The 24,835-nt window shown below is 31.8% G+C and overlaps 1 protein-coding gene across 1 annotated transcript in view; it reads right to left on the bottom strand.

Annotated features, from left to right (window-relative positions):
• Positions 1–3,246: 3,246 nt before the first annotated feature.
• LOC145304086 (neo-calmodulin-like) overlaps positions 3,247–24,835 on the bottom strand; it is a 50,071-nt gene continuing 28,482 nt past the window's right edge. Inside the window, exons 5-9 of the mRNA XM_080145844.1 lie at positions 16,598–16,655; positions 13,922–13,976; positions 4,584–4,650; positions 3,820–3,849; positions 3,247–3,329 (exon numbers count right to left, since the gene is read on the bottom strand). Of these exons, the coding sequence (XP_080001970.1) occupies positions 3,249–3,329; positions 3,820–3,849; positions 4,584–4,650; positions 13,922–13,976; positions 16,598–16,655 (291 nt within the window). The 3' untranslated portion in view covers positions 3,247–3,248. The remainder of the gene's footprint in view (positions 3,330–3,819; positions 3,850–4,583; positions 4,651–13,921; positions 13,977–16,597; positions 16,656–24,835) is intronic.

Here is a 24,835-nt window from a genome sequence, read left to right as displayed (position 1 = left end):
AGATCGCTAGGAACCTGATTAACTCGGCTGCTATTTAGGATAAACGGCTAACTTACTCACAATTTCTGTCTGTCCATCTGTCAATAACGCTGAATCTTCGGGGTATCCTCGCAAGCATAGGCCCCACAGGGTCAGGGTCTCCCTCAGGAGTAAGGAAAAGGAAAAATTACCGCGGCCTTTATTTGCAATTTATAAGAGGGGATGGGAGGAGAGAGGGGGGAAAGTGCTCGACAGGTAGCTGGACAAAGTGTCTAAAAAATCAACCTTGTATCCATCGCTTTTTTAGGGGTTTTCATTCCCACTTCTCCTCTCATCTCCCTCATTTTTATGACGTCACCCCGTCAGGCACTTAGTGGAAAAGGACTATAATCCAACACCCTCGCGGACATGATAGAACACCATGCAAGAATGGTAGATGACATTTAATTTTAGATTTACCATGCATTCAAGAGATAAGGTATTGAAGAAAAATCTTTAAAGTCACATTTTTTTCAGTAAACAAAAGAAGCACTTCAATTTTCTTTATTGTCTAATTACAGCATGCTATTGGAGATAAAGAAAGTGTAATGTGTGACGTCATATAATTACATCTAAATTCATCTCTTTTTTAGAGGGTTCCTTTCCAACTTTTCCTCTCATCCTTCCTTTTTAAACGGATTTTTATGACGTCACACATAACACTTTCTGTATCTACCTTGCTATTGTCGAAAAAGATGCTACAGCATAATGAATTTAATGATATTAGAGTAAAAAGTTGGTGTGTAATTGGTTTTTCTTCAGGCCTATATCCCTTTTCCCTGAGATTTGCCAACTTGAAAAATTAATTATTCAAATACTATTCAAGGAATTTGGAAATTCAATTTTCGTCAACAAAAATCGTTAACAAGCTATAGAAACACTTACTCCCTCTCCTAACTTAATTTTAAGTTACTAGAAACCAAAGTTTCTATAAGTTAGGCTATATAAATAGTTCATAGAAGATTAAAAAGGTTAATATAACGCAGGGTTAGGTCAAATGTAGTACTAAAGCCTCGCATGGTTACACCTTCCCACAGAGTTTTATCAACCCAACAATTAACTACTTAAATGGCATTGAAATGATGTCATGTCGATTATATGTCAGCCAGGGTCACATAACATAGATAATAAAAATATTAGAATTACGAAATATCAATTTTTTTGTCAGCAATGGCCCACATAAACCAAAGGGCAATTTCACAATTTAGGACCAACATGGTTCAAAATCTATATTTAAAACTCCTGATGATGGCTATAACCCTGCGGTACCATATCCCTACGGGATTTTATATCCGTGGATTTTTTCTAGTATTTACTTAACCTAACCCGAAGTAAGAATCTACCTATTTTTTCTCTCTCTAAAAGTTCATTCGTAGTTTATAAACAACTAGCGACATCTAGGAGAAGAAATTAGTCTTAAACTATCCCAAGACTTTTCAGAAATATAAATAGCTTAAAACTATCCAGGGACCTATGTGAAGCTTACACATATAGTATGGAGAAATCAATCACATTAAAGCTTATCGAAATCTTAAGCTACAGGCTAAAAAAACCTTACTACTTTATATAATAGGATTTTAAGGTAAACTTTCAACCAATAAAATTGTAATTCAACACAATGCTTTTAGTTTTGTCAGGGCAAGTTTATGGTTAAAGTGATAGGATGAGATGTGGGTGGGGGGGGGGGGGGGGTGAATGATGAAGATCCAAAACTAATATTAGAGATTTTGCTAAATTTTTAGCATGAATATTTTTAAATCATTTTTCATATAGAAAAAAAAATTTTTTGTTACGGCTAAGAATTAATGATTATTTTTAACTAAAAACAAAACCAGTTTCAAGCCGTAAAGGAATAACAATTTTCCACTGTTTTGAAAATTTAAAATTAATTCCCTTTTTTCTAGAAAATTTTTCCTATTCCTAATAGAAATAATGCTTTTTTTGCATGTTAAATGTGAAAAAGTTAATTTTCTAAAAAATACATCAATGTTTTAAATTGGATATGCATAAAAATAGTGTGCAAATATTTCCGCATTTAAAAAGTATATTTTTAAAAGCGAAGCTTTTCTATAATTAGGGTAGGTCTATTCGTACTTCCGTTACGGATATCTTTTTTCGTTAATTTAGGCATGTTAGAATTGTTTTTTGATTTAAAACTTTGCATGATGATTCCTGTAGTAGTTAGGTATGATTTAGAAAGCGGAGCAACTCTATAATCGTTACCAGAATCTCCGTACGTCCATTTAAAACATGTTGATTTTTACTTTTATAACAACAAATTTTTATGTGATAAAATCATCCAATTTTATTCTGATTTTTGGAATAATGATTCCTGGGACAACAAAGTACAATGTTGTAGGCGAAGTATCTCTATAATCAAGTCCTAAAAGTGTCAGTATGTCTTAAAAAATTATCCTGTATTCAATTAATTTTTGACCAAATTTACTAACAATTTTGTTTCTATCGTACAGGTAACGATTATAGAGATGCTACTCTTTCTAAATAGTATCTAAGTACCTCCATGCAAAGCTTGGAATCGATAAGACAATTCTAACATGCAAAAATAATTAAAAATGCTAACCGTTCCCGAAGAACGGACGGACCCAACCTTATTATAGAAAAGCTTCGCTTTTAAAAACTATGGGGATAAAATGATATGCAGAAGTAACATAGGAACAACTAGGATCAGCTGAATTTGAGTTGCCGATTGTGTCCACAGTTAAATCGGTGTTTTCTCATCATATCTCAATATTTACTACTAGCTAAAAAAGCTTCAAACTTTAAAATTTAGATTTTTTTTGAAATTCAAAGCTTTTTTAGCTAGTAGTAAATATTGAGATATGATGAGGAAACACCGTGAAAACTATGTACACAATCGGCAACTCAAATTCAGTTGACCACAACCAGGTATATGTAGGAATAGGACAATGGCTGATAAATCAATATTCTCCTTATTCATTTAATAGGAGACGTCATACAACAAAGTTGACCAATGAGAGACCAGTATACACTGTAATTAACCAATGGTAAAATTTATTCTGGCCTCTCATTGGTTATTTTACCGTATGACGTCATTTTTTAGGTGCCACTTTACGCTGTCTCATTTACTAGAAGTTCTGCTTTTAATAGCCGATATATATAGGGGGGGGGGGGGGGTGGAGTGAGGAAAATCAATTTAACCCCCATTGTCCTCTCCTTGCCTGGGAAACAACATGTTTTTTTGTACAATTTTATTCGTTCTTTCTAATTTCTCTAGATTTTGCCGACATGAGGGCGGAAAATTCTTCTATACCCACAACTCCGTCCCCATCCTGAAATAAATAGATGTTTAAAATGGGGAATCCTAGGACGACAGAATGTTACAAATTTAGAGTTGGGCCGGATACCGGATATCCGGCTGATTTCTAATGCTGGATATCCGGTATCGGCCGTATATCTGGTAAACAAATTGCCGAATAACCGGATAACCGGCATTAAAAACAGCCGGATATCCGGTATCTGGATAGTTTCAATATCCGGTATTTGGCCTAACCCTAGTTACGATCATCCGACACTGAATTTGTGTTACATTAAATTTGACTAGCGGCTGCGCCCCTTATTATTTAGGGGCTTAGTATACATAGTGAAAAAAAGGGTTCAGAAAAATAGCCCAATACATTAAAGAATAAAATCCGGAGACCTATTACAACTTTCTTAAGAGGGAGAACTTATTCATTTCAGTAGTTATTGAAATCTTAGGCTTCAGATAAAGAGCTTTGCTTTATGTTAATTGTCATCCTTGTTATAAGTATTATATCTTACCTTATCAGCCCATCTCATCATTTCATCAATCTAAAATTAAATTAATATCAGTTTCCCTCAAATTGGAAAAGGACTACATTTGTATCATAATTTTTTTCTTTTAGGTTATATTAGAAGTAAAAAAGGAATATGGCATTGTATTGCTAGAGCCCCCTGCAGGGGTTGTAAACACTCTTTTGATAATCTATATTACAAAGTAGCTTGATGTTTGTCCGTCTGTCAGTCCGTCCCTTATGATCTCGGTAACCACTGAACTGATTGGATTCTACTCTTCAGGGAATATACCTACCGGTCCTGTGTTTAAAATTTTAAAAATTTTGCAAATTCTCCATTAATTCGCAAAAATTTGCGACCCTTTCGCATTTTTTTCGGCTAGGTAGTTAATAAATGATATAATTTTACCTCTTGGGGAAAAGCCCCTAGATGCTTGAGTCGAATCCGCTAGTATAACATAAAGTGAAGAGGGCCTTTGTGGTTCACCATAGGTTTGAAGGATATTACCGAAAGGAATTAATAATTACATTTACATCTTACTTGTCAAATTCAATTTGGGGTTTCAACTAGGGAGGGAGGTGACATTGGAAATAAATAATATTGCTGCACTCCTATATTAGTTTGTCAACTTTGGGTACTTTTATTAATTTTTGATTGGTTGGTTCAAATATATGAGAGAAATTATTTTACATTTAGTTTATTAAGCGAAAGTAAATCTATTAACTTTTTATTTTCTATAATTTTACCCATAGAAAAAACAAGAAATTTACCTCATCTTGTGTTAGGTGTTCTCCTAATTCTGACATAACAGTTGCCAACTCTGTAGCTGATATGAACCTAAATAATAAAGAAATGATTGATAACTCTGTAGCTGATATAAACCTAAATAATAGGAATATGGTTGCCAACTCTGTAGCTGATATGAACCTAAATAATAAAGATATGGTTGCTAACTTTATAGCTGATATGAACCCAAATAATAAAGATATGGTTGCCAACTCTATAGCTGATATAAACCTTAATAATAAAGATAAGGTTGTCAACTCTATAGCTGATATGAACCTAAATAATAAATATATGGTTTCCAACTCTGTAGCTGATATGAACCTAAATAATAAAGATATGGTTGCCAACTTTGTAGCTGATATGAACCTAAATAATAAAGGTATGGTTGCCAACTCTGTAGCTGATATGAACCTTGATAATAAAGATATGGTTGCCAACTCTGTAGCTGATATGAACCTTAATAATAAATATATAAAATGACTATAAATTACAAGGGTTAGTACCCAAAGTTTCAAAATCTTCTTCCATCAATAATTTTAATCTACAGAAGGGTTTATTTTATTTTTCATAGTTTGGAATGTGCATGAATCTTTTTATCAATTGTATAATCTCTTAAGATCCCTTTATATTATTCTCTATATTGTTCTGTGTTTAGTGCTTCACTAGTTTTGAATGTTGCTATCCTAAATAAATTTTCAAATTCTTTTCTTAAAGCACAATTGGATGGAATTTTGAAAGATTAACCAAACTTTTCTTAATTTTAAAAACAATTTTAAAGTTTTCACCAACAATATAGAATTCTCATGTGAAAGTAAAAGAAAGTCTGTCTGTGTGTACTGAAAGATCTTGTTAACTGCATAATCGATATGGTTCTCCTGTACAGTGTTGCTTCGAATAGGTCCAGGAAAGTTTATTTAAAAAATAATTTTAGGCCAGGGTACCTCCACAGAAATATCACCACAAAAAAACTCACCCCTTAAAAAATGCATTTTATCTTTTTTTTTAAAACTAAAATTCAAAATGGAAAATCAAATTCAAGGCTTACAGGTGGTTGCCACACTCTTGCCTAACCCTGAAAATTCCTTCTCTTGAATGTTGAAGCCAAACTTCATCTACAAATTGTAAACATTCCTTTTCATCTTTACTTTACAAAAGAATAAATAGACATACACACAAGTTGCACCAGGAACAATAGGAAATACTACAACAAAAGTTGAAAAGCAGGAACTGCAATACATTTATTATACAAATGATCTCATTTATAACACATTATGTCTGTCCGTCTGTCTGTCAGAAGCTTAAAATCTTGGTAACCACTGAAACGTTTAGGCTTTACTCTTCAGGGAATATACCTGATGGTTCTGCGGTGGTTTTAAGCAAAATTTCTTGGAGGGGGGGGGTTGGGAAGACACCCCAAACCCCTCAAAAAAGAAAAAATTCCCCCCTTCCCCAATTTCTACGGAATTACGAATTTAAAACAATTATGTGTCCTGTGATAAACCTGGGTTTAAGTTTGCCAAAGAGTAATTTTACAAAGAATTTTTTAAAAATATACCTATATATTTAAAGTGATCACAAATTTAATTTTTCAAAATGCATTTTCGTTTACCTTTTTTTATATTTTAAGTAATTTTCAAAGAATTATGCCTTAAAAGTTCAATTAAGTTAGAAAAAAATCAGTTTAAAATGCTGAGAGTATTTTCACATGAAAATAATGTTAAAATCTGAGCAAGAATTAAACTAAGAGAAAATAAGCTATTTCTTCGCTTGCAGATAAAAACAAAAAAATTGATACTTAGAAAATATTTTTGTAATATATCTCTATTAATATTTATCTTTCTCTAAAATGTAATGAAAAAGTTTAGTTTATTTTATAAAATCATTAACCAAATACCGCTTTGTTTATGCAGGTATAGGGACAAAAGAAAAATTGTATAAATCTGTAGAAAGAATGATATTTAAGAATTGAAATGTTTAAATAGAATAAACAAATAATAATTGCATAAAATATAGCATAAAATATAGCGCGTTTCTATAGTATTTACATAAAAATAAGCATTTTATCATGTAAAATATTCCTCGTAATGTGTCGAATTTAATTAAATACCTGTCTAAATACCTGCCTAACTCACACACACACACACACAAACACACTCACTCACTTACATTTCCATTCTCGTGTTTTCCCCTTCCATTCTCCGTCCCCCCTCCTTATCTTTCGTTTGGTACCAACGAATTTTGTTAAGTTGAAGTATAGAAACCAAACATTACTGAATATTGTAAAAGTCGCAGTCCCTTCAGTGTATTTTAAGTTGTAAGTTTGGACCAGTACGGGAAAATTTCAATAGCTATAAAAAGTAAATAATTTTATTCCCATAACTGAAAAAACATGTTATTTTATTTCATTTTTTTTGTATAGGTTTATTGCTGACTGATTTATTACCTCAGGAACCATCTTTACATTGTGTTTAGGATTAAGATTAAAACCTTGCTTTAATTAATGTACATCCATAAATAACAGATTAATATTAAAAGAATATAATTTGTTTGCTCTTTATCTTATTCCATGTTTTGAAGTATTAAACAATCAAGTTCTGTGGAGTCCTATGTATGTTTGTGTGTGTGTGTGTGTGTGTGTATTTTATACAACCTGGCTCTACTCAGAAAACGCTTATACCTTTAATTAATTCATGTTTTAAATTTCTTTTAAATATTTTTTATAGATTTTATCTATAGTAAAAACTTTAAAATTATGTGGGGGCCTAATCGTATTTTTAGCTCTGCAGTATGATGAAGCTTTTTTAGCAAGTAGTAAATATTGAGATAGGATGAGGGTGCTATGTTCACAAGATCGACAACTATAAATCAGCTGACCTTATACCCATATTTGGTAATATCGTTTCGATTATCGGTAGAAATCGTTTAATCTCCCCATAAAAAGATATTACAAACTTTTTTGGTTAGTTTAATATGTATGTAACAAAAGAATTTATTCTACTCTAAATTTGCAAGTAAACTTCAACAAAAAGATTGTTATTTGTCGATTTTGATAGGTTTTAAGATATGTATTATAAAACTCAAAATACATCATTGTTTTCAAGGGAAAAAATTCGTTTTTTTAAAGTTTGATTTATTTTTAAATGGGAAGTATTTAAGACTTAATTCTCAAAATAGTACTCTTAAAAAACATTAATTAGTGACATATATCAACTTTTTCCCAGCTTCGTGAACACTTTAAGACCTATTCTAATCATATAGAACTTTGCATTACCTGTTAGGGCGAGGCCCCAGAGGCTAGAAGTCTTTAAAGTAGACAAATAAAATCTTCCCTAAAAAGTATAAAATTCTGAAAATATGTTTAAAAAATCTAAGATTGTAACTCTGGTGTACTTATTTTCAAAGATTCCTTTTTTTCATATAAATCTTTTCTAATCAAGCAGAAAATTATTTTGAAAATTTCCCTTCCAATCTCTAAATAATGTTTTAAAGTTAAGAAATTTTTCTCTGTCTTTTACACTTTAGAATATAACCCACCACACTAAAGAGGAAACAGTTATAGACTTCTCATTTACTTGTTCAGTGAGTTGACCCTATTCTTGGGGTTAATTTAACATGAAACAGACACATAAAAAGACAGGAAATAGACAGATTTGGGGATATATGGTAGACAGATAATTGGACAAACAAAAAGTAATTCAAAAATACAGAAAATAGAGATTAATAGATAAAAAGAAAAAAGACAGAATAGGAGAAAAATACAATATTGTTACAGTGTAGAGCAGAAGTGAACTTGTCAACACACGCCTAAAACAATATTTAGAGTACAACTGCCTTCCCTCCCTCAAGGCTCTAAAAGCCAATGATGAATCTCAATGCACGCCAATGTTGTTATACACAACTTCCACACTGACAAAACAAATACATAGTTAAACAGACAGATAACAGAAAGACAACTGTAAGATGGTCAACCTAAAGCCAAATCATCTCTCTAAATCAGGAATTGAATGTTTTTTTAAAATTCTAGTATAACTCGTTATATTTGCCACAAAAATGGAAAAAGATTTTTCAATATTGTAAACTCCTTGTTGTGGAAAATTATATAAAAATATTCCTGCTTAAATATTTCACATCAGAAAATAGTGTAAGAGGCTGAATTGTGTAGAAAAATATTACACATGATAAAATAACATAAGAGGCTAAATTGTCTGCTAAAATAATATAAATGAGAAAATAGGATAAAAGGCTTATTTGTCTACTAAATATTACACATGAGAAAATAGGATAAGAGGTTGAATTGTCTACTAAAATATTACAAAGGAGAAAATAGGATAAGATGCTGAATTGTCTACTAAAATATTACAAATGATAAAATAGCATAAGAGGCTGAATTGTCTGCTAAAATATTACAAATGAAAAAATAGCATAAGAGGCTGAATTGTCTGCTAAAATATTACAAAATGAAAAAGTAGCATAAGAGGCTGAATTGTCTGCTAAAATATTACCCATGAGAAAATAGCATAAGAGGCAGATTTGTCTACTAAAATATTACCCATGAGAAAATAGGATAAGAGGCTGAATTGTCTACTTAAATATCACAAATGAGAAAATAGCATAAGAGGCTAAATTGTCTGCTAAAATATAACAAATGAAAAAATAGGATATGAGGCAGATTTGTCTACTAAAATATTACCCATGAGAAAATAGGATGAGAGGCTGAATTGTCTACTTAAATATCACAAATGAGAAAATAGCATAAGAGGCAGAATAACATGCTAAAATTTTTCACATGATGAAATAAGATAAAAAGGCTAAATTAGGTTACAGCCAAAACAAGTACAACAAAGCCATAAGCAGTGCAGCACTAATCAATTTAGATCATACAGTACAACAATATCATTAATCAAGTATGAGTTTACTAAATAACATACATTAGGCTTGCAGAGGATTGTTACTAAATTAGAAAATGACTTAACTTTTCTACCTGTCCCCACCCCTCCAATCCATATAAAATACCGCCTATGTTTTCAGAATTTTGAATATTCCTTAAAACAAATTAACATTATTTTCATTTTTTCTATTACAGTAAACCACAAAAACTTTTAACAGTTATTTCTTTATTTTTTAACCATAATCAAATACCAAATATAAAATGTTTGGACACTGCTTATTTGTAAAGGCTAATCATGAATTACCTGGACAATGATTGTGTTAACAAACTTTTGGCTGCAGTATAATTTAAATATCCCCTCCCTTCCTTAGTCCTTGATCTTTATTGATGGCATTTTTACCTGTAACAATGACTAACTTTGAAGTAGCTTTATAAATATATTTTACTTTTTCCAAAAAGAGAATGAATTTCAGCAGTCTTAAATACAGAAAAATAGAATATAAACTGAAAATAGAGCTTTGCTGGTTTAAGTTTGTGTGCTTCTATATAAGCAGGGATAAAATGATAGGTAAAATAAATAATCCAATACCTTAATCTTCCTCCAAATATTATTAATACATTGTAGGAGAGGTAAGATGGGGGGGGGGGGTGATTAGTATATCATCTTTTCTCTCATCAGTGACTACGCAATATAGGCCTTTAGGAGCACTTTAGGGTAGGGGGTGGGAGGAGAGGTGGAGAAGTCGACCCACCCATTTTCAACCTTCCCAGGACCTAATGGAAACTTCACTGTTAAGGAGAACAATATCAATTCAGTGGAAAGCAGTATCCTTCGGTAGATAAAGACAGACATACAGACACAGATTCTATTACTTTTATATAATAATTTACATATTACAACACCCCTGGACTCTGAGAATTCAACTTTATTCAACCAATAGATATTACAAGGATAGAGGCCTGTGAATGTAAAACAGTATACCTAATAAAGCTTGTTTTTAGTTTAGAAAATGTTTTGTTTATGTAAATTTAAAGCCAAGTTTCTTGAAGAGTAGCATGCACAATTATTCACTATGGGGTTGTGAAGCCATTAAGTGGTGAAAAAGAAAAAGGCCATAGGCGTCCAAGGGGGGGGGGGTAATGGGGCGATTACCCCCCCCATTTAAAATTTACCCCTACCCTGGGGGTGCCGTAGGCACCTCCAACCATTTAGGAGGGGGTATTAACCCCCCCAAACAATTTTGGGGGGGTAAATACCCCCCCAAAATAGAAAATCTCTAACAAAAAAAATTTTTTGGGCGCTTCGCGCGCATTTTTAATACTAAATTTTTGATAAAATTTAAATTACCCCCCCCAAAAATTTTACCCCGGGGGTAAATTTTGGGGGGGGGGTAAACAAATTTTACCCCTGCCAACAGATTTCAGGGGGGGTAATTACCCCCCCCAAGCAAATTTTACCCCCGGGGTAAAAATTTTGGGGGGGGTAAAAAAAATTTGCGACGCGCTTTGCGCGCCATTTTACCCCCCCCAAAACCGAATTACCCCCCCCAAAATAAAAAGCTTGGACGCCCCTGAAAAAGGCAATCCTTTCCAATTTCAATTTTGACATCTATCTACACCCCACTGTTCTTAAATAAGCTGTCAGCCAATAGGATAAACTTTGGCTTGGAATTTTATTGATTTTTCTATAAAATTAAGATTATCAATATATAATTACATTGTGCCCATTCCCTTTAATCAAACAATTGGAATTTGATAATGACTAAAGCTTGTTCCCATTTCCATCTAATAAAAAGATCTAATGTTAAATATTAGTTATTAATTGCATCTAATTATAGATAGACGATAAATTCAAACACAAGGTAATGCACAGATAAAAATTTATGTCCATTCCCTTTAAGTATGATAATGGACAGACAAACAAGCCTTATTTGCATTATTTTTCTAGAGGCCTCTAGTGGCACTTTGAATGTTTTTTTTATGTATAATATCTAATAAGAGAAATAATTGGTTTATGTTTCGTTCAAGTCTCTTTTTCGGGAGGGGTAATTTTTTTGTAGGGGCGATTTCTCTTGGGAGGGTGGTGGTACCCTCCCCCAAAATAGGTTTAAACCTTCCCGGGACCTATGAGAAGCTACCCTGTTAAGGAGAACCCGATCGGTTCAGCGGTTAGCGAGATCCTTCGGTACAAACACACAAACACATAGACATCCTGTTACTTTAGTATAAGGATAATATAAACACAAACCCTAAGGAGCAATCCTTAATAATCTATAGAGTAACATTTCTATTATTCAAACCAATTCAAACAAACTTTAGTTGAAGATTATTCATAGAAACTTAAAGTTTTGAAATATAAATAGATTGATATATATTATATTATATAGACAAATAGAATCCCTAGGCTGATAGATAGATATATGTATATTAAATATGCAAAAAGAGGTATTTTCTACTTATAATGATATAGAGAATGATAGAAAAAATATATCCTAATAATTTATACAATATCCATAGAAATAATTAAAATTGACTGAATTCACAGAAAGATTTTTCCAGTATGGCTTCTTAAAGGGAGTGTGAACGTAAAAATTTCTCATCTAATTATCAAATCTTAACATTTTCTAAGCACATTTCACTACACTGCACAATTATATAGTCCGGAAATTTTTCCCCTAATCTTAGACATAGTAAAAATCGGCGAAAACGCCATTTTTTAAGGAAACGAGAGACAGTTTTGCCCTATATTTGAGATTATATGAATGAGATGATGTTAAGGTTTGATATTCTGATAAGAAATTTTCTCGTTCACAGTCCCTTTAACTAATAAATATACGCTAGATTAAAACCGATTCTCAGCAATACTGAAAAATCATGTCTAGCATCTTATTACAGACAATTTTCACTAATATTATAATAAAAAAAAAACATAACTTTATATTTTTTTAATATCTGCGGAAAGCTGTCTATAATAATATGCCCTTACACAGACAAAAATATCTTGAGTGAAAATGTGATTTAAAAATAAATGTATGGATATTTAGTAAAAAAATTGTCAGATTTGCTATGCATCTAAAAAATTATTTATTACAAAGTACATCTGCTGGTACAAATGGAAAAAAAAGACAAATGAAAGAAAAAATATATTTTATGTAACACTACTTTATTACAGAACTATAGCGGCTTTGCCCAAAGAGGTAATTTAAAAAAAATTAAGTATTTCTGGTGCTGCCCTTTATTTTGATGTAACTGCCTCAGAACAATTTTTTTAAGGGGGGGAGGAAATTGATATTTTTTTTAGGGGGGGGGGGGTGGCCCACCCCCACAGAAAATAGCTTAAAACCACCACAGGACCAATAGGTATATACCCTGAAGAGTAGAATCCGATCGGTTCAGTAGTTACCGAGATCTTAAAGGACGGACGGACAGACATCATTCTACTTTGTATTATAGATAAACTTTTTAGAGCACTAACAATAATCTTAAATGTGTCTTTGGTAATAATCAAAGCAACATCCACCAGAACATACTTTAGGGTTTCAAGATCTTTGTCCGGATTTAAATGTTATTAACTTGAAACTGGTTTGGGGTACACAGACAAAACTCCTAAAGCGACAAACGTTCTAATGCGACGAACGTCCTAAACCTCTTAATACAACATCTCTTAAGTAAAACATCCTTAAAATTCCTAAAAAGTGTGAGGTAAGGGTCGATTTTTTATGCAAGGTTGTATCGAGTTCGAAACCATGCCGTTGGGTAGCCAACACAGACTTTGGGAAAACTGTGTGTTTTATCGCCATATTGGATTGGATTTTTGCAATGTTTCACTGTTAGTATATAATTTTTGGAAGATTTTTTTAATTTTGGAAGATTTAAAAATTATAATTTTTTTAGAACGTTTGTCCTTTAGGAGGTTTGTCGCATTAGGAGGTTTGTTGCATTAGGACGTTTGACGGTGTACCGTTTGTGGCGAAGGCATTCCCCGTACTAGCGAGAAGTTTATAACCTGGAATTTTTTTTGTATTTTTTAAACACAGCTCTAAGCTCAGCTTACCCGTCGCTTGAGCTAATTCTATCTAGTTTTATTACATGAATTTATGTATATTTGTTGCAGTGTTGACTATTCATCTAACTAAAAAAAAGACTTGCTGAGTATCTGCGGTGAATGAAGAATAGTTATTTCTCTTTTCGTATTATAAACAGCTTTCCGCGGATATAAAATGTACAATTTTAAGATTAAAGCCAGTTTTTTAGCTCCGAGATGCTGAAGGCACGGGCTAAAAAAATCGTTCTAATCTTATGATTGTACATTTTTATATTTGTAGAAAACTGAATATAATACGATGCTAGCCATATTTTTTTTTCGTGCTGATGAGAACCGGTTCTTATCCACCGGATATTAATCGGTTTCGAATGAATAGGAGAAAAGCTTACCCATCATTATTTTTATCAAAGTATTTGAAAACTCTTTGTATTTTATCAGCCTCTGCAAATATACAAATTCTAACATTTTATCTTCACTTCGGGTACAGGGTGTTACAAAGTTTAACAATCATTCAAACTTTCTGTAATTCAAAGTTCCTATATATATATATATGGCTTTGTTTTTATATAGACTCAAGGTTATTCAACAAAAAAAAAGAGAAAAATCCTCTAAAAAAATTTTAAATAGAAAAAAATAGAGCGGGAAAATTTTCTGGGGTTTACAGACCCATCTTCATAATAAATCTAAACTTAAATTATTATGCTTATTTATATTGTTCATAATAGGTTTTACTTTTCAGGCAACATAAAAAAATGTCTTGAGGTAGTTTTAGGCTATTTTCAAGACCTTTCCCACTTGCCCTTAGAGGCTAGGGGCGAAGCAACTAGTATTTTATTCAAATATTACTTTTGAACTCCCTGTATCTATTCTGCCACTAGTAGCAATATTTTGGTAATTCTTTAACACATCTAGAATATTCACACTTTTTATGTATCAAAATAAATTTGAATAAGACCAAAACGGTCATAACACGCAAAGATGCTACACAATACAAATATGTCCAATAATTATCAATCTATAATACAAAGTAGCTTGTTGTCTGTCTGCTAGTATAATATAGTTAATCTACTACAAATGAGCAACTGCAAGCGTCATTACTACAAATAAACTGGTAATGAAACTCAAAAGGGATACACCTCTGGATAATTTAAGACATACAATTCTAAAGCTAAATCATCCAAAGGTGTATTATACTTATAAAGTCATTTGCAGATTCCCGCCTTGGTCTCAGATAAAAAAAGTCTAAAATCGACCCACCCTAATGTCCCTCCCTCACTAAAATAAAAACTATTTTTTTTCACCGCCCTTTATTTAGTTTAGTAATGGTTGCAGCATTTGAATGCGTGCATAGTAATTCTTACAGAGTGTGCAATTCCTTCCGCATATTTGCATATTTAAAAGTAACAGGATGTCTATCTGTCTTTTTAAGGCACTCGTCAATCGCTGTACTGATATGGCTCTCTTTTACAGGCTTTAATAAGGTTCGGGGAAGGTTTATACCTTTTTTTGGTAATAGTACCTCCACGCTTTTAATAGAAATCCTCCATAGAGAAAAATAATCCCCCCTCCTGGACTGACATTCATCTCCTTCTAAGTGCTCCTAGAGGCTTCTAGTTTGGTAATACGGAAGATATAGTTTGAAGAGTTTGAAGCAAAGAGAAAATAGCCATTGGTGCTATTATTATAGTAATTCTATCTATAATACAAAGTAGCTTGATGTCTCTCCGTCCGTCCGTCTGCCTGTCCCTTAATTTCTCGGTAACCACTGAACCAATGGGATTCTACTCTTCAGGGAATATATCTACTGTTCCTGTGGTGGTTTTTGGCTAATTTCCTACCCCCAGAAAACAAAAAAAAATCCCCCTTGATTAAAAAAAAACAATTTAGTGGTTGCATCTCCATTTTAAAAAAAATACTTCTTGGGGAAAAAGCCCCTAGAGGCTGGGGGCGAAGTCGCTATTAGATATTATAATATGATACATATCCGTAAGTGAATGCCCACCACTCTTACATACGCGAATCTAAGATATTCACACATATAAAGTTTTATACATTTTGCCTTTTTTGCAGCAAAGCTGCCTAACAAGTATTTTAAATGTTTCGTTAATTGTTAATTTTGCAAATCGAGGGTTTTAACACCCTAAAGTTTTGTGTGTGTATTTTATATCATTTCATAACTCATCACGCACACACACAAACAACAATTAAAAGTTTAATATTTAGTAATAAAATTCTAATTTGAGGAGCAATATGCTATTTTGTTACCAACTAAAAATCGGATATTGGATTGCTTATTTTATTTCATGAATCTCTTTTTCTCTTCTTTTTGTTGATTTGTTCTATCAAGTAAAATAAATTGCAAATCAAATTCTAGTTTTATAAGTAAACTTTTGGCAATTTATCTTAGACCGGAAGTAAAAAACAAACAGAGACTTTTTAATTAAAAAAATTACACTTGTATAAGGTAGCATTAGGTGAAGGAGTTAGGTACTTTCCCTTAAGTAAACATTGAGCACTAAACCCCCTAACCTCTTCTTATTCTTTGAAAATAGAAAATAAGGGATGGAGTATGTTGTTTTTCTCAGAAAAAGGGGACAATGAGCTGTTTATTACACTAGTCCCCAAAGTTTTATAATAATGTTGTCTCATTCATTAGCTTAACAACTTGGAGGACGTTATAGAATTTTGATTGGTTGATTCATAAGTTGAGTGTTTAAACGTTTCAACTACTAATTTTGAGTATCGTCATTGAGAATCTACATAAAATTATTGGCCATTGTCTTATCCATTTTAAGGGGTGATTAACCCCCCCCCCCCAAATGCAAACGGCACCCCCAAATTTATAATTTTTGCCCATCCCCCAAATAAAGAAAAGCTTGGACGTCCTTGCCTCTATGATATAAAGATTACCACCCCCCCCCCCCCTAAAAAATGAATCAAATAAAAAACTTGGACTTCCTGGGGGGAAGGGGGGGGGGTTTCAATGCACAACAAACACTTAAGGGGAACCGTGGGATGTTGTCATCATTGATTTATTATTGAACAATGTTAGAATAATTTTCCTGAAATTCTGATTGCCATCATGTGATAGAATTCCTCCAAATCAATTGCTCCACTCGCATCCTAAATAAACAGTTATTAAAGCAAAGTTTTTCTATAATTAGGGTCCCTTCATCCATAAGTTAGAAGCAGAAACTTCTCATCGATAATTTAGACTTGTTAATTTATCCGATTGATTTCTAACTTTAATTTTAAAATTTGTGGAATAATGATTCCTTGGAAAACAAGACACAATGCTACAATCAATTAGTATAAATGTAAATATGTCTTTAAACAGTATACTTTATTTAAGCAATCTTGAAATTCATTTTTCTGCCTAATAAGTTCTGACACTCTACAAGTGTTAATGTTGGTTTGTCCTACCATTTGACATAAGTGTTACGCTTTTATGTATGTTGTCGTTAATGTTTTTTTCATCATAATGACAAAGTGTGTATAATACACCTGACTGATATTATACATTATCATGAAAATGAAAAAAAAACAGTACTAAAAAGCTTAGTTTATATTTCTATTTGACTTTCTTCTTATTTTGAATTTAATACAAAACAAAATAGACAAATATTTAGACTTAGATTCAATAATTTCTTGTTGGTTGACAATTTTCTTTACTATTACATTTGTTCTACAATTTTTGTCTGTATATTTATACTAGAGAATACGCATTAGCATTTAGAGCCTTATTTTCCAAGGGGGGGGGGGGGGGCAAAAACAAACCTATTAACCATCCCAAAACCTAATGTCTTATATTTCAGATAATGCCTATAAAGAGCGGTGCATTAACAGAGTAACTTGAATAACAAAATTTCTCTTTGAAAAGCATAATCTTAATATCTTAAGCTTCATAGAAAAATTTAGAGAAACCTGAAAATCATTTTTTTCATGTTAATTATCATTCAGAAATAACGTGACCTGAGGAAAAGCTAGAAAAAAATCTTTTGGCTCAAAAAAATCTATTATCAATATGCTTTTTTTTTAAATTTCCGAAGGCAGAATTCTGTAACTCAAAAATCCAAATCCTATCTTTCCTTAAAATCAGGGAGAGAAAGGACATTCGGCTATTTATTACACTAGTCCCCAAAGTTCTATTATAATGTTTTCTTATTGGTTAGCCTATCAACTTTGTAGACTTTCAATGAATTTTGATTTGTTGGTTCATTGAGTTAAGTGTCCAAACGTTTCAAGTATTATTTGAAATCTACAGAAGGAGTAATTTTGTGAAACATCATTGGGGATGTACATCAATTTATCGGCCATTGTCTTTTCCCTTTAGTGCTCTTATAATAATAATGTTATTTTAATATTAAACATTTTGTTAATATCAAGGTGCATTTAATTTAACAATTCATTGCACAATCTAATTCAATTTAAATTTCAAAGCAAATTGAATTGTTAACATGAGAGAATTATTTTGTTAGATTCTTTAAAAACTAGAACAATCATGTTCATATGTACTAAAATCGCACATCAATAATTTTGAGATTTTAAAGATAATAATAATTGCAATATTACAGACTACAGTTTAGATAAAAAAATTAGTAACACTAGTGACAAAGCGCGAATTGCATCAAAATTGTGTCAAAAATGATCCATGTGATGTCATAAAAATGAGGGAGATGAGAGGAGAAGTGGGAAAGGAAACCCCTAAAAAAGATATGGAGAATCCCTCATTATTATGACATCAAATGGATGATTTTTGACACAATTTTGAAACAATTTGGGCTTTGTCACATTAGTAATAAATAGATAATACCTACAATAGTTTACAAAAAATATTTTGATGGATAGGCAATGGAAGATAATTTGTTGTCCACCCAGAGTGGGGGGAATAAGACTTTAAATATTGGTACCAATGTTTTGTAAACTTGTTGTAAAATTTGTTAAAAACTTTGGGTACTTTTATTAAATCTTAATTTGTTGTCTCAAACAAGCAAAGTCCAACTTTTGTTAAAATAACTTTAAAAAATCTATATGATATGCATTTTTAGTAGCGAAGCTACTTTATGATTTTTACATTGTCCGTCAGTCCGTCCGTCCGTAACGCTATGGAGGAAACGTGATTTTCTCGACTCCTATACAAGGTAGACAGTTAAAAATTTTAGTGAAGATTCCTATGACATATGCCCATCTAATCTATATGTCCATCTGTCATTTATTTGGGGTGCTACATCGATTCCTGATTTTCTCAACTCCTTTTCAAGATAGAGTGCTAAAATTTTCAGAGATTAATTAATTTTACATTCTACATATTTCACTAAGTTTTATTAAGATTTTTCTATTAATTGGAATGCTAGATCGATTCCTAGATTTTTAGGTTTTCATGATTTTATCGATTCCTATTCAAAATTGACGGCTGATATAATCATAAATTGAATATGCTTCTATTCATCTATATTTTTCTATCCAGTTTCATTAAGATTTGTCTATTAATTGCGGTCCTAGATCGATTTCTAGATTTTTAAGTTTTCGTGATTTTAAAGGTTTTGAGATTTCCCTATTTTATCAAGTTAATGTTCATTTTATTGCTCTATAGTAAATTTTTTGAGCTTCGCTACTTATTGATGTTGTCATTCTTGTTTTTATTTTGAAAGGGAATGTACTTTGATTTATCGTCAATTGTAATAATATCCATTAAGATTCATCTGTCATAAGAAACAAAATTGCCCTTTTTTGAAGAGTAAAATTATTTATTGAAAATTTTGCATTTAGTAGGGACATAAAGACAGACCATAGTTTAACATCAACATCAACATCAAATATTTATTGCAGTCAATCTATAATACAAAGTAGCTTGATGTCTGTCCGTCTGTCCGTCCATCCGCACGTCCGTCTGAAGCTTAAGATCTCGGTAACCACTGAACCAATCGGATTATACTCTCCAGGGTATACACCTCATGGTCCTGTGGTTGTTTAAGCTTTTTTCTTGGGGGGTGAGACACCCCAACACCCAAAAAACTAAAAATCCTTCAACCCCCCTTTTCTTTCTAGGCATTAAAGCGTCAGCCTGTAGCAGAGCCTATTTTTTAAAAACAAATTCTATATAGGGGGGTTGACTTCCCCTTACCTCATAGGGCGAAACCCCTAGAGGCTAGGGGCGAAACCGCTAGTTTATTAAAATACAGTGATAATGAGATATAATGAATATTTACATATAGCATAAGTGGATCATGGAAAGAAAACAAAGTCATTCCTAATTAGGACAGAAGTCACTGGAAATTGATCTAAGGAAGGCTACTTATGTCCTTCATCTAACAAAATCTAACTTAAGGGAGGTGACTTATGTCCTTTGTCTGACAAATTCTTACATTTGGAAGGCTGCTTATGTCCTTCATCTTGCAAAACATAGCAAATTCTTGCAAAACATAGCAAATTCTTGGAAAACTTAGCTTTTCTGTCCTTCACATAGCTAATTCTTGCAAAACATAGCAAATTCTTACAAAACATAGCAAATTCTTGCAAAACATAGCAAATTCTTACAAAACATATCAAATTCTTGCAAAACATAGCAAATTCTTGCAAAACATGGCAAATTCTTAGAAAACTTAGCTTTTCTGTCCTTCACATAGCTAATTCTTGCAAAACATAGCAAATTCTTACAAAACATAGCAAATTCTTGCAAAACATTGCAAATTCTTACAAAACATAGCAAATTCTTGCAAAACATAGCAAATTCTTACAAAACATAGCAAATTCTTGCAAAACATAGCAAATTCTTACAAAACATAGCAAATTCTTGCAAAACATAGCAAATTCTTGCAAAACATAGCAAATTCTTGGAAAACTTAGCTTTTCTGTCCTTCACATAGCTAATTCTTGCAAAACATAGCTAATTCTTGCAAAACATAGCAAATTCTTAAAACATAGCAAATTCTTGCAAAACATAGCAAATTCTTGCAAAACATAGCAAATTCTTGCAAAACATAGCAAATTCTTGGAAAACTTAGCTTTTCTGTCCTTCACATAGCTAATTCTTGCAAAACATAGCAAATTCTTACAAAACATAGCAAATTCTTGCAAAACATTGCAAATTCTTGGAAAACTTAGCTTTTCTGTCCTTCACATAGCTAATTCTTGCAAAACATAGCTAATTCTTGCAAAACATAGCAAATTCTTGCAAAACATAGCAAATTCTTGCAAAACATAGCAAATTCTTGCAAAACATAGCAAATTCTTGGAAAACTTAGCAAATTCTTGGAAAACTTAGCTTTTCTGTCCTTCACATTTTTTCTTCAAAAATTTGACGAAGTGTAAAAATATTTTTGGACTTAGCCAAATTTACTAAGGATTCGAACCATTTCCCAAATCTTACAGTCGGTACCAAGGACACCAGGTCACTGTATCTCAAGAACCGGTGGTCGGATCGCGCTGAAAATTCGTTTTTGAGTTTGGGACCCTTATTGCAAGAATTTGCTATGTTTTGTAAGAATTTGCAATGTTTTGCAAGAATTTGCTATTTTTTGTAAGAATTTGCTATGTTTTGCAAGAATTTGCTATGTTTTGCAAGAATTTGCTATGTTTTGTAAGAATTTGCTATGTTTTGCAAGAATTTGCTATGTTTTGTAAGAATTTGCTATGTTTTGCAAGAATTTGCTATGTTTTGTAAGAATTTGCTATGTTTTGCAAGAATTAGCTATGTGAAGGACAGAAAAGCTAAGTTTTCCAAGAATTTGCTAAGTTTTCCAAGAATTTGCTATGTTTTGCAAGAATTTGCTATGTTTTGCAAGAATTTGCTATGTTTTGCAAGAATTTGCTATGTTTTGCAAGAATTAGCTATGTTTTGCAAGAATTAGCTATGTGAAGGACAGAAAAGCTAAGTTTTCCAAGAATTTGCAATGTTTTGCAAGAATTTGCTATGTTTTGCAAGAATTTGCTATGTTTTGCAAGAATTTGCTATGTTTTGCAAGAATTTGCTATGTTTTGCAAGAATTTGCTATGTTTTGCAAGAATTTGCTATGTTTTGCAAGAATTTGCTATGTTTTGCAAGAATTTGCTATGTTTTGTAAGAATTTGCTATGTTTTGCAAGAATTTGCTATGTTTTGTAAGAATTTGCTATGTTTTGCAAGAATTTGCTATGTTTTGTGAAGGACAGAAAAGCTAAGTTTTCCAAGAATTTGCTATGTTTTGTAAGAATTTGCTATGTTTTGCAAGAATTTGCTATGTTTTGTAAGAATTTGCAATGTTTTGCAAGAATTTGCTATGTTTTGTAAGAATTTGCTATGTTTTGCAAGAATTTGCTATGTTTTGCAAGAATTTGCTATGTTTTGCAAGAATTTGCTATGTTTTGCAAGAATTAGCTATAAGAAGGACAGAAAAGCTAAGTTTTCCAAGAATTTGCTATGTTTTGTAAGAATTTGCTATGTTTTGCAAGAATTTGCTTTTTTTTGTAAGAATTTGCTATGTTTTGCAAGAATTTGCTATGTTTTGTAAGGATTTGCTATGTTTTGCAAGAATTAGCTATGTGAAGGACAGAAAAGCTAAGTTTTCCAAGAATTTGCTATGTTTTGCAAGAATTTGCTATGTTTTGCAAGAATTAGCTATGTTTTGCAAGAATTAGCTATGTGAAGGACAGAAAAGCTAAGTTTTCCAAGAATTTGCAATGTTTTGCAAGAATTTGCTATGTTTTGTAAGAATTTGCTATGTTTTGCAAGAATTAGCTATGTGAAGGACAGAAAAGCTAAGTTTTCCAAGAATTTGCTATGTTTTGCAAGAATTTGCTATGTTTTGCAAGAATTAGCTATGTTTTGCAAGAATTAGCTATGTGAAGGACAGAAAAGCTAAGTTTTCCAAGAATTTGCTATGTTTTGTAAGAATTTGCTATGTTTTGCAAGAATTTGCTATGTTTTGCAAGAATTTGCTATGTTTTGCAAGAATTAGCTATGTTTTGCAAGAATTAGCTATGTGAAGGACAGAAAAGCTAAGTTTTCCAAGAATTTGCTATGTTTTGCAAGAATTTGCTATGTTTTGCAAGAATTTGCTATGTGAAGGACAAAAAAGCTAAGTTTTCCAAGAATTTGCTATGTTTTGCAAGAATTTGCTATGTTTTGCAAGAATTTGCTATGTTTTGTAAGAATTTGCTATGTTTTGCAAGAATTTGCTATGTTTTGTAAGAATTTGCTATGTTTTGTAAGAATTTGCAATGTTTTGCAAGAATTTGCTATGTTTTGTAAGAATTTGCTATGTTTTGCAAGAATTAGCTATGTGAAGGACAGAAAAGCTAAGTTTTCTAAGAATTTGCCATGTTTTGCAAGAATTTGCTATGTTTTGCAAGAATTTGCTATGTTTTGTAAGAATTTGCTATGTCTTGCAAGAATTTGCTCTGTTTTGTAAGAATTTGCTATTTTTTGCAAGAATTATCTATGTTTTGTAAGAATTTGCTATGTTTTGCAAGAATTAGCTATGTGAAGGACAGAAAAGCTAAGTTTTCCAAGAATTTGCTATGTTTTGTAAGAATTTGCTATGTTTTGCAAGAATTTGCTAAATTTTGCAAGAATTTGCTATGTTTTGCAAGAATTAGCTATGTTTTGCAAGAATTAGCTATGTGAAGGACAGAAAAGCTAAGTTTTCCAAGAATTTGCTATGTTTTGCAAGAATTTGCTATGTTTTGTAAGAATTTGCTATGTTTTGCAAGAATTTGCTATGTTTTGCAAGAATTTGCTATGTTTTGCAAGAATTTGCTATGTTTTGTAAGAATTTGCTATGTTTTGTAAGAATTTGCTATGTTTTGTAAGAATTTGCTATTTTTTGCAAGAATTATCTATGTTTTGTAAGAATTTGCTATGTTTTGCAAGAATTAGCTATGTGAAGGACAGAAAAGCTAAGTTTTCCAAGAATTTGCTATGTTTTGCAAGAATTTGCTATGTTTTGTAAGAATTTGCTATGTTTTGGAAGAATTTGCTATGTTTTGTAAGAATTTGCTATGTTTTGTAAGAATTTGCTATGTTTTGTAAGAATTTGCTATTTTTTGCAAGAATTTGCTATGTTTTGTAAGAATTTGCTATGTGAAGGACAAAAAAGCTAAGTTTTCCAAGAATTTGCTATGTTTTGCAAGAATTTGCTATGTGAAGGACAAAAAAGCTAAGTTTTCCAAGAATTTGCTATGTTTTGCAAGAATTTGCTATGTGAAGGACAGAAAAGCTAAGTTTTCTAAGAATTTGCTATGTTTTGTAAGAATTTGCTATGTTTTGCAAGAATTTGCTATGTTTTGTAAGAATTTGCTATGTTTTGCAAGAATTTGCTATGTTTTGTAAGAATTTGCTATGTTTTGCAAGAATTTGCTATGTTTTGCAAGAATTAGCTATGTGAAGAACAGAAAAGCTAAGTTTTCCAATATTTTGCTATGTGATGGACCAAAAACCAATTTTATGCAAGATTTTGCTATGTGAAGGATCAAAAAGCTAGGTTTTGTGAGGTGAAGGGAGGCTACTTATGTCCTCAATCTTGCAAAATCTTTGTTCAGGGAGGCATGTTATGCCCTTCATCTAACAAATTCTCACTTAAGGAAGGCTACTTATGTCATTCCTAGGAAGGTGACTTCTGTCCTAATTTAGGAATGACTTTGTTTTCTTTCCATGATCCGCATAAGTTTATTTAAATCATTGATACTAAATGATAAACACAAGAATATGTTGCTAGAGGCAGGATCTAACGCAAACATAGAGTGCAAGCTAAAATTATATAGTCAACAATTTTTTATTAGTTACCCTAAGAACATGTGGTAAAAGGATCAAGCCCTATACAAAAAACTTAATATAAAATATACAGATGTAAACCCTGAACCACTTCATTATGCAATCTACATTTTCCTGGATATTTTGTTTACTGTAGTCCATAAGTGTACAGCTTTACAGTACATTGATTCTATTTGTTAAAGCAACACGTATGATAAAAGAAAAAGATTCTGTTTAAAGTAAAATGCTTATATTTCAATCAAAATCTATATTTTTGTATTTTTTACCGATCCACTTCATTATGCAAATCAAAAGAAAATCAATGGGAAAACGTTTGTTTTGCCCTTTTCTCTACTTTTAAAAATTAATTCTGATAAAATAACAATTTTTTAAGGGATTTATGCATTAATTATAATGAAAAACAGTTTAAGGTAGATTTTAATGATTTTTCTAAATAAGAAATAATTGAAAAAAAGAAATTCTATCCCTATCACTTTAGAGGACAGCTGCCGACCCCCAGTCTTATGGATGACGCTAAATACATGTTAAAGATAAAAATTACCCTGAAAAGTATA

This window comes from Acartia tonsa, chromosome 13 (genome assembly GCF_053477335.1).
Source record: "Acartia tonsa isolate MP-2025a chromosome 13, ASM5347733v1, whole genome shotgun sequence".
NCBI lineage: Eukaryota > Metazoa > Arthropoda > Copepoda > Calanoida > Acartiidae > Acartia > Acartia tonsa.
Note: the sequence above shows the minus strand (reverse complement) of the source record. Positions and strands in the feature narration are given on the sequence as shown.